Source organism: Dipodomys ordii, unplaced genomic scaffold, assembly GCF_000151885.1.
Source record: "Dipodomys ordii isolate 6190 unplaced genomic scaffold, Dord_2.0 Scaffold23, whole genome shotgun sequence".
In the NCBI taxonomy this organism is placed as follows: Eukaryota; Metazoa; Chordata; class Mammalia; order Rodentia; family Heteromyidae; genus Dipodomys; species Dipodomys ordii.
This window is the reverse complement of record NW_012267239.1, coordinates 666,078-676,276: the sequence shown is the minus strand read 5'-3', so window position 1 is coordinate 676,276 and position 10,199 is coordinate 666,078. Positions and strand designations below refer to the sequence as shown.

At 50.6% G+C, this 10,199-nt stretch overlaps 1 protein-coding gene across 1 annotated transcript; it reads left to right on the top strand.

Annotated features, from left to right (window-relative positions):
* Positions 1 to 475: 475 nt before the first annotated feature.
* Positions 476 to 5,866, top strand: Lrrc75b (leucine rich repeat containing 75B). The gene is made up of 4 exons (XM_013014245.1): positions 476 to 499; positions 2,154 to 2,282; positions 3,594 to 3,709; positions 5,175 to 5,866. The coding sequence occupies exons 1-4, from the start codon at positions 476 to 478 to the stop codon at positions 5,698 to 5,700; spliced, it is 795 nt and encodes a 264-aa protein (XP_012869699.1). The 3' UTR covers positions 5,701 to 5,866.
* Positions 5,867 to 10,199: the final 4,333 nt, after the last annotated feature.

Here is a 10,199-nt window from a genome sequence, read left to right as displayed (position 1 = left end):
TGCCCCAGCCTGGGGCCAAATTTAGGCCTTAGCCAGAAAGGAGAGTGTTGGATGCTGGCTATCCCCTATTGAAGAGGGAAGAGGGCCGCTCCCCCCTCCTCCAGGATGGGGAATATCCTGGATAGGGGAGAAAGGAGCCTGAGACGCACAGCCCTGTTAGTTTACAGGCCCACCAGGAGAACCCCACAGCAGCCCAGACAAAGAAAGCCACAGGCACACATCATCCCATTCAGTGGCCCACAGCTACTGAATACAGGTTAGACACCAGTACATCACCACTAGACATCTGGACCCCTGGAGGCTCTGATCCCACACATACCTGGTACCCTAACCTAAGATCCTAAACTCTTAAGTTGCCCTAGAGATGTGGATGCAGATTCCAGCATCACCTTAGGCAAGCTATCAGCAGTCTGCCTTGTCCCCACCCTGGCTGCAGGTGCCACTATCACCTGCTTTATTTCCCAGCTGAAATACCATGCAGGTGTTTAGCCTACAGAAGGTAAATGGTTAGGGATTGGGAAACAGGCATAGAGAAAAATGGTGAGCCAGGAATCAGGGTAAACAGAGGGAGGGCTAAGGATGTAGCTCAAGTGATAGTATGCTTGCCTAGCATGTTGAAGGCACTAGGTTAAATCCCCAACATGGTAGATGGAAGGATAGCTGGGAAAGGAAGAAAGGAAGGAAGGGAGGAAGGAAGGAAGGAAGGAAGGAAACGAAACAGAGGAGGAGCCAAGACAAGAGCTTTCTTCAAGTTTCCTCTCTCTGGGCTTAGCAGACTGGAAAGGTAGAGCTGGCACATTAGGAGGAGCTGTTCAGACCAGTGGACTGAGGCTCTGTCTGAATTTTCCCAAATTTACCAGCCATCCCTTCCTCCCTCTAGTTCCTTCCTTACATCTGCAACGTGAACCATGTTGAAATTATGAACAGCAAAGCAACTCCCTATCAATCAGATGGCATAGAGATGTAGACCAATGTCAGGGATGGTATCCAGAGGCCAAGGCACTGGCTGGATGTTTGTCCCTAGCCAACATGTGAAGCAACGGACCATCAGAGAGATCATCTAGGTTATTCCTTTGTGTCCCAGAGGCCGAGATTTAAGGCCTATCCTCTTCGGTGACCTGCTGGGTCTCTGAAACTTCAGCCCATGGTGTCTCCTATCTGGCTTATTTTCTTGTGCCAGGAACATATGTACGGAACACGTTGCTCTCTAGCTTGGGTGGGCACACATGGAGGCTAGAGGCTTCTCCTGGTTTTGCCTGCTCCATCAGCTGACACTGTGTCCTCTAAATGGGTCCTCTGGAAGGATCTCCAGCCCCTCACTAGGCTTATGGGACTAGATAGGAGAAGGTAAAGAAATGATTGTAGGAAAGCCAGACCAGAACCCTGACTATGGAGTCTTATCCAAGGGTAAGAAAGAAGGCTAGTGGGTGAGGGCAGATGTGATGGCCACATACAGGGGGTTCTGACTCTGGAAACTGGGTCAAAGTCTCTAATGCCACATAACATTAAAGTGTTTAGTCTCCACCAATGGGGTTGAGGGTCAGGCTCTGGTGTGTGTTTCATAGAGTAGCTCTGGCAACCCAGAAATGTGCTGGAAGGTTCTAAAAGGCTGGAAGACCAGGGAAAAGAAGAAGAGAAACCTCTAGGAATGAAAACAAGGAAAGGGTGCTGGGTGAATTCTGGGAAAGTAGGCATGGTCCCGGAGGGTGAACTGGGGCACTAGATGAATGGCATGAGTCTGAGCTGCCTTTCAGGCATCTTTGAGCTGAAGAAGCCCATTCCCACAGGTGAACAGATGGTGGTCATAGCTCAGGAGGCCTCAGGGATAGGAGGGAATGCTGAGGGCCACGGCTCCTTGGGGTGATCAGAGGAGCAGAACATCCCGGCAAGGTGTCACATCAAAACACATCATTGCCAGTAATGTATCTGAGTAATTGCTTGTCATGTCCCTGAGGCTCCTGGCATGCCACCCACTCTAATGGTTAGTCTACCTGCTACTTAGACAGTTGCCTCTTGTGTCTGTGGGGAGACTTCTGCAAATCAAACTTCAGGGAGGGAGACAAAGACACAGCATGAGTGCCATCTGGCTGACTGCCCCAAAGAAGGGAAGTTTCAAACTCTGGCTCACTCAACTACTTCTTCATCATCCACAGGACCTGGGCCTTGAGGGGACCCTGCTCACTGACATCCTCTATAGGAACGTGGCCTTCCTCAACCTGGTGGATCCTATCTCCCATGACCTGTTGGTAAACCTAGCCCGGGACCTGCAGTGCCCTAAGAAGGTGAGGTCAGCAGGCCTTGCAGGGTGGATGACAGGGGCTAGGAGAAGATTCTCATGTGGCTTGCTGTAAAACCTTAGGTAGGTCACTATCCTCTGAGACCTGACACCAGCTTCAGGAATAAATGAGCAGTGTTTTGCCCACCTGCAATCAATACAATAGATCTGTTTCCCAAGTGACAGCATGGTGTGCCAGGCTTGGGGACTCTAGCTGAGCAGAAGTCAAAGGGGGAACCCTGCAGACACAGTGTTTTGATAAATGTACTACCAGAACTCAACTCCCTTCCTCTTGTTCCTTGGTCAGAAGAGAGTTACTTCCAGACTGGAGCCCGTGTCCACTGGTGTCTATCTTACTTGGATATCTTAGGGATGGGTATCCTCTGCATCCCTCCCTTGCTTGGACCATAAGCAAAGTCCTCCTTGGGCTAAGTTGGAGACTCCATCCCTCTGTGCTCTGTTCTTACACCTCCTAATGTGTCTCTGTGAGTAACAGACATAATCCTGTTTTCTGCCTATGGCCAGCTACCAGCCCTGGAGCCCTGGTCAGAATGCATCCCCCACCTAAAAAAAAAGATCTGCCAATTCTGAATTCCTGTGTCTGTTAACTGTGGGCTAGCCCACAGCCATCACAGGAGCCACAGCTTGCTGTCGCTGTGTGTGTCCCATGCTCCTGGGACTGCTATCAGAGGGACAGCATAAAAGAACGTTCCGGGTAGTGAGGCATGCTTAGCTGTGTGGAAAGCACACCCTGTATTCTGCCCCAAGCGGGGCCTCTGTGTGTGTGTGCGTGCGTGCGTGTGTGCGTGCGTGTGTGTGTGTGTGTGTGTGTGTGTTGGTGGGGGTAGTGAGGATCAAGAGAGAACCAGAATGTAGTACTATAAAACATGAAGCCCCTCCCTGCCACCCCTCCCACGGCCCTGTCAAGCCCAGACCCAGGCCCCATTGGAGCCGTGTGGCTTGGAGAATGAAAGGAAGAAGAACATGCTGACCTGGCTTGTTCCTATTCCCTGGGATTGGTGTCTGTGGAGCTGGGCTCCCTCGAAGGGCCTGATCCGGCCTCCCCCTTGTGGCAAGTCCCTTGGGGGTGCCGAGAGTGGGCAGGCTGCCGGCTGCTAGCCCAAGCTGCTGGCCCTGGGCCTGAGGACAGGGAACAAGGGCTCATTGTCTGGGCTTCCTCCCACCGGGCACTGCGGGCCTCAGACCAGCGTGTCCAGCTCCCAGCAGGCAACCTCTCCTGGCTCCATGCCAGGTTACAGCTGGGGTGGGAGTGGGAGGGGCTTAGTCTCACCCTGACAACCCTATCCCTTGCCCACAGGACTGTGAGCTCTGGACGTCCTCGGACAAGATCTGCCGGCAGCTCATCTACCACCTGACCCCTCACTCCAAGAGGCAGCGAGGACCCAGCCTGCCCCGAAGGAAGAGCCAGAGCAGGTAAGAGCAGCTGAGCCACAGCCCTTCCTTTCTGTTTTTGGCAGGGTCCCTTCCTAGGTTAACAATCCAGCCTTCTCTCACTGAGAGCTAGGCACCCCAAATCTCACCCTACAGGCATTCCCCTTGCCCTTACCTGCATGAAGGCTCCAACCCTGGAAGCCTGTCTGACTTCTATCAGCAGATGCCATCCAAGTGCAGGCCAAGCTACACATCAGTGTGTGCTGCCTTTCATTTCCCTAAAGACAGTGCTATCTCCTGCCATTCCCTCGTTCCTCAATCCTCTTGGCCTGTCACAGGGCCTGGACCTCCTTGGGCCTCAGGTACACTATGTAAATCTTCTCACAGGTAATGAGGGAGGCATATTTCTTCTATTTTACAGGGAAGGAAACTGAGCTAGAAGAGGCAAAGTAGCTGGACCTAGTTTACACTTTCCTGATTATTCTGCAGCCCTTTGGAAATTCTTTACCAACACTAGGTTACCTGAAGTTGAGCCCTTCATAGTTCCCAGAGAAACTCACTCTGTGGGCCCTTTCTCTCCCTCATAACTTCATGGCCCAGACTCAGCCCAGAACTGGCTGTAGGCACCAGACCCAGCGGCCAAGATCCATAGCTGGGATCCTATTGATGCACATGTCTCCTATTTTCCCCCCAACCTCTGTCCTATCTCAGGCCTGATGGTCCAAACTGAATCCAGAGCCCATGGAATTGTTCCCTGGCGTGGCAGATGGGAGACATGTCAGTGTGTTTACTTCTCTAAGCTCCTCCCTGAAACTGGTCAGGTCTTTCTATCTAGTGGGCTCTGTTTAGATAACGGGAGAGCAAGAGAAGTACCGGGGAACAAGACACCCTCCTCAGTCTCTAAATGTCCCAGCCTAAAACAGGAGCCTTCACCCAGGGTAAATTCTCATCCCACAAACACACTCACTACCTTGGGCTTTCCCTTTAGCCTTTCAAGACTGAGGAGCTCAGGAGTGACTAAAGGTTTGAGAGGCTCAGGCAGGGAGCCTCTCGATTTTAGAACCCAGTCCTTCTTTAGTGGAATGTCCCTAGGAGAGATTTCTTCTCTCCTTTGAGCTTTAGTTTGCTTCTCTATAAGATCATCATTCCTGACTCCCTGAACTGCATAAAAATCAATGCGATATCAAGCTTCACAGAGGTGGCAATACTAGGCACACTGTAACATTTTATATTAATAATTTGCACATGGAGCCTTAACGTGTGTACACTCAATCCTCACAGAAATCGTGTCCCTTTTGCACTAAAGGGGAAACAGGATCAGAAGTTTCCCAGCATTGCCCATGGCCTTCCCCTCACCCCCTCCTTAAACAGTAGCAGTTGGAACCTGGCTCTGCCAGACAGGGTCTGACCTGACTCTGATGGATCATCGTGTATGGTGGCTCTGATCTTGGCTACCCCCCAGCCCCCAGGTGCTTGCTCAGTCCATTCTACTTATACCTCTTCATAGCCTCAAGAGCAGCCTCCAGAAGACACTGCTGGTTGGGGAGACTGTGGATCTTTCGGGCATCCCACTGTCTGCTCGAGATGTGCAGCATATAACACGCTACCTGAGCAGCCATGGCACTGAGCTGGTGGTGCTGGACTTGAGCTTCACAGAACTTAATGATGAGCTCTTGCATCTCTTACTGCCCAGCCTGTGGACGCTGCCCCGCCTCACCCAGCTCCTGCTCAATGGTAATCGATTGACTCGAGCCACCGCCCGAGAGCTCACTGAAGCTGTCAAGGACACCACCAAGTTCCCTGCATTGGCCTGGGTAGACCTGGGCAACAATGTGGATGTGGCCTCGCTGCCCCAGCCTCTGCTGGTTGGCTTGCGTCGGCGACTGAGCCAGCGTGCCTCACTTCCCACCATCTATGAAGGCCATGACCTTGAGCCTGAAAGTGGTATGGTTGGGGTTACTGTGGTTGCCTCTACCTGGGACTCTGCAGCTGCCAACCTAGGGTCTGAGTCCCAGGCTTGCTGTGCCAGGTGACTTTTTATCCCCTGGCTCACTGCTACTAACTGCGGAGGCTCTCAAGAACATGGAGGCCAAGGAAGTCCCCCAGGCTCCAAGAGCCACCCAGGATGCTCGGCCTGAGATTACATGGATAGAAAAAAAAAAATAAACGGACCCATAGGAGGCAGAATGGCAAGGCCAGGCTGGGGCTCAGGACCCTAACATCCATAATACACTCCTCAATAAAGGGTGGTACCTCATCTCGCCTCAGCACATTGCATTGTGGCCTCAGAGTCCCTGAGTGTCAATCCTGCTGCTGTGGTAAGGTAGTCCTATTCTACCCACAAAAGTGCTCCCTGGAAGAGTCCCATGTACATCAAGCTGTATGTAGGGGGGGGGGTGTCATGCATCCAGGAGTGTGGGTGGAAGAACAAGGTTTAGACTAAAGTAGGTGAGGTTAAGGTCAGGGAGGCAAGGAGAAACAGACTGGAAACCCTGGAAGAGGCAGAGCTCTGCATGGAGCTTCCCAGTAAGCTCATTCCTGAGCCTAGGCTGCCATCAGGGCTGGGGACAAGGCTGCACTGAGCAGAGGGGCGGCCACAACAGACTTGAGTGGGTCTACTCTGTCCCACAGAGCATAGCACCCTCCTCCAGGACACTCCCCAATCCCCATCCCCCTGGCCCCTGTACTTGGAGAGTAGATAACTAGGCCAAGTTGGGAGACACATCTGGCCAGAAACAAATCACTGTGTGTTCCCTCCAGGCCTTGGGGGTCCCCCAATAAGGGCATGCAGGGGCTGAGTGTAGGCACAGTTAGCAGCAGATTGGGTCAGGGCCAGGACAGTCATGAGATGATCTTATAATAGATTGTCTCCTTCTCCCAAAACCATAGAGTGGGCTCCCAAACCAAAGCTTAAAACCGTGATTATCCTCACTGTCTTATGTGGGGAACTGAAATTCAGTCCAACCAGCAGACAGGCAGGTGAAAAATGGATTTAGAGATGCTCAGAATCAAGCACCAGTGGCTCACACCTGGAATCATAGATACTCAGGTGGCTGAGATCTGAGGATCATGGTTCAAAACCAGGAAAGCCCACAAGACTCTTATCTCCAATTAATGAGCAAAAAGCTAGAAGTGGTGTTGTGGCTCAAGTGTTAGGGCATCAGTCTTGAGTTTTTTGGGATTTCTGTCGGTCCTGGGGCTTGAACTCTGGGCTTGGGCGTTGTCCCTGCACTCTTCAGCTCAAGGCGAGCGCTCTACCACTTGAGCTACAGCGCCACTTCCAGTTTTCTAGCAGTTTATTGGAGATAAGAGTCTCACAAACTTTCCTGCCCGGGCTGGTTTTGAACCTCGATCCTCAGATCTCAGCCTCCTGAGTAGCTAGGATTACAGGCATGAGCCACCGGCACCCGGCTAGGGCATTAGTCTTGAGTAAATGAAAAAGCCAAGAGAGAGTGAGAGACCTGAGTTCAAGCTCCAGTACTGGGACACACACACACACACACACACACACACACACGATATGCCCAGGAAGAAACTGAGGCCCAAAGTGGGAAATCCAGGGAGTGACCTAAGGCTGCTGTGCAGAGTCAAGACATAGGATCTTGGGAGATGAGTGGGATCTTTCTGGATGAAGAGATACCTAACAAAAGAAGGAAGCTCCAGGGTCCAGGAGGAGGCAGGTATCCCTCGAGGCCTGTGTATCATGACCCATCAGCTCCAACTTTTCTCTCTCTGTAACCCCATCAACAGTGACCCCTTCATCCCCCATGGAACATGGATTCCAGACCATCTAGCTGCAAACAGCCTCCTGGACTAAATATTTGGCCAAGAACAGAGAGGACAGGTCTCAGCACTGGGCAGGAGATGATGAAGAAAGGATTTCCCTTAAATCCCACGGGTCTCACTGTTTTATGGGACTCTACCTAGAGATTGTAGGAAGAACACAAGATTATACCTGGCTCTGTCCTCCACATGCTGGAGAAATCTGACCAGGCCATTTACCTCTCTGGGCCTCAGATCCTAATTTTTCCTGTGTTAAATAGGACCCTCTGTCCCCAGTCCCTCCCAGCTCTCAAATTCCATCACAAGGCCCCGATACTCTCCTTTTTTTTTTCTTTTAAAGATATAGGTCTGCCCAGAACCATAAAAGTATTTCCCTATATCCAACCCAGGAACAGAGATTCAGGCCCCCCTGGAGCTACGGAAAATGAGGTTAGAAGGTAGATCAGCAGAAGAAAAGGAAGGAAAGATCAGGCTTGGGCCCAGCAGGCTTATAAAGGTATTACAAGCTCAGGCAACCGAGTTCTCCCTTCAACTCCTTGTTGGAGAAAGGCCAAGCTTTTGGTGTCCTTCCTGCCCTTCTTGCTCCCTGCCCATGTCTGGCTCAAAACCAGGTCACAAACCTGGGATGCTCAAAAAGCTTCTTGCCAGGATGATAATAAAGAACTTGAGCCAGGTGTCCCAGGAAGGTTCTAGAAGACTCCCAAGTAGCTGCAGATGGTCTCAATCTCTCCACCTTTTGAACAGAAGCATATGACCCAGTAGCTGAGCCACAGCCAGCTCACAATGAATGGAGGTTGATCTTGTTGCTAACAGGGGTCCACAAACCTGTACGGGGTCCTCAGAACCATCAGCAAAGGCGCTCCACTGGTCGAGACGCAGCTCTGGAAAGCCAGGGCTTGTGCCCTCAGTTCGTTTTATACTGCTGTAACAATACCACAGCTTGGATTTCTAAACAACTAGAGTTTATTTGTTTCATGATTTTGAAGGCTGGAAGGATTGCATCTGGTGAGAGCCTTCTTGCTGCATCACAACATGACAAAGCAACACGTGGTGAGAAAGCATTCAAGAAGACAAGGGTCCAGTTCAGTTTTTGTTTTGTTTTGTTGTTGGTTTTGTTTTAGGGGGGTTGCCTATTGGAACTCAGAATCCTCCTTTAGCTTTTTTACTCAAGGCTCTACCACTTCAGGCACAGCTTCACTTTGGGCTTTCTAGTAGTTAACTGGAGATGAGAATCTTACGCATTTTTCTGCCCAGGCTGGCTGCCTTTGAGCCTCGATCCTCAGATCGCAGCTTCCTGAGTAGCTAATATTGCAACTATAAGTTACTGATGCTGGTGGGTTTGGAATGTGGCTTAGTGGTAGAGTGCTTGCCTAGCATGCATGAAACCCTGGGTTTGATTCCTCAGTACCACATAAACAGAAAAAACTGGAAGTGGCATGTAGCTCAAGTGGTAGAGCACTAGCCTTGAGCACAGAGAAGCTCATGGATAGTGCCCAGGCCCTGAAGTCAAGCTCCAGGACTGGCAAAAAGAAAAAGAAAAAAGTTACCGGTGCCAGGCTTGTTTGAAATCATCTTTATAAAATACTCACTAAGCAGGCCTGTGGGTATGGTTCCAATGGTAGAACACTTAGTGTCTGCAAGGTCCTATGTTCAAACCCCAGTATAGCAGTGTGAGGGGGGAGAGAGAGAGAGAGAGAGAAGGATGGAGGAAGAGAGGGAGGGGGGTGGGGACAGGCTAGGCAGATATTCCACCACTTAAGCCATAACCCTAGCCCTCCCCTCCCTGTTTGTTTGTTTGCTTGCTTGCTTGTTTTATTTGCTGAGCCTGGGCTTGAACTCTGGGCCTGGGCTCTATCCTTGAACATTTGTGCTCAAAGCTAGCATTCTACCACTTGAGCCACAGCTCCACTTCAGGCTTTTTTTTTTTATTTTTCCACGTAGTTTAGTAAAGTCTCACAGACTTTCTTGCCTGGGTTGGCTTTAAACCGTGATCCTCAATCTCAGTCTCTTGAGTAGCTAGGATTATAGGCATGAGCTACCATCACCCAGCCCTAGCCCTTTTTACTGTATTTTTGAGATAGAGTTTTGTAGGTTTGCCTAAGCTATCCTACACAGTGATTTGTCTGATCTTAGCCATCTGAGTAACTGGAAGTATATGCGTGAGACAGAACCCCTGGCCTGAGGCCCAGTCTTAGACACCCCCCCCCCCAACACACACATTCCACCTCCCACCCTGCCTCTCAGCCCCATCGCTCCCTTGCAGCATGGTCCTCTTTTAGGACCCATTCCCTCATCATGGGTTCCTTTGTCTTACTAAAGTAAGACAACTTGTGGTTTGTTGCTGCGCTGCCCACACGGAAGTGTGCGAGTATAAATGGGAACTTTAACATCAGTAGGGCCTCCACTCAAGCTCTGTGGGTTGCAATGTCACTACAGAAAATGAAAACGTTTTATTTGTTTATTTATCCAAAGATCCGAGGACTGAACCCTAGGCTTTGACCCATCGCCCTCGGGTATTCTAGACAAACAATTCTAAAACTAAGCTACATCTTCAGTCCTCATTTTTGTAGTTATTTATTTCTGATACAGGGTCTTGCTAAGTAGTCCAAGTTGATCTCGAATTCATGATCCTCCTGAGTGTTAAGATTATAGATGAGGGCTGGGAAGGTGGCTCAGTGGTAGAGCGCTTGCCTTGCATGCCTGAGGCCCTGGGTTCGATTTCCCAGCACCACATAAGCAAAAAGAAAAA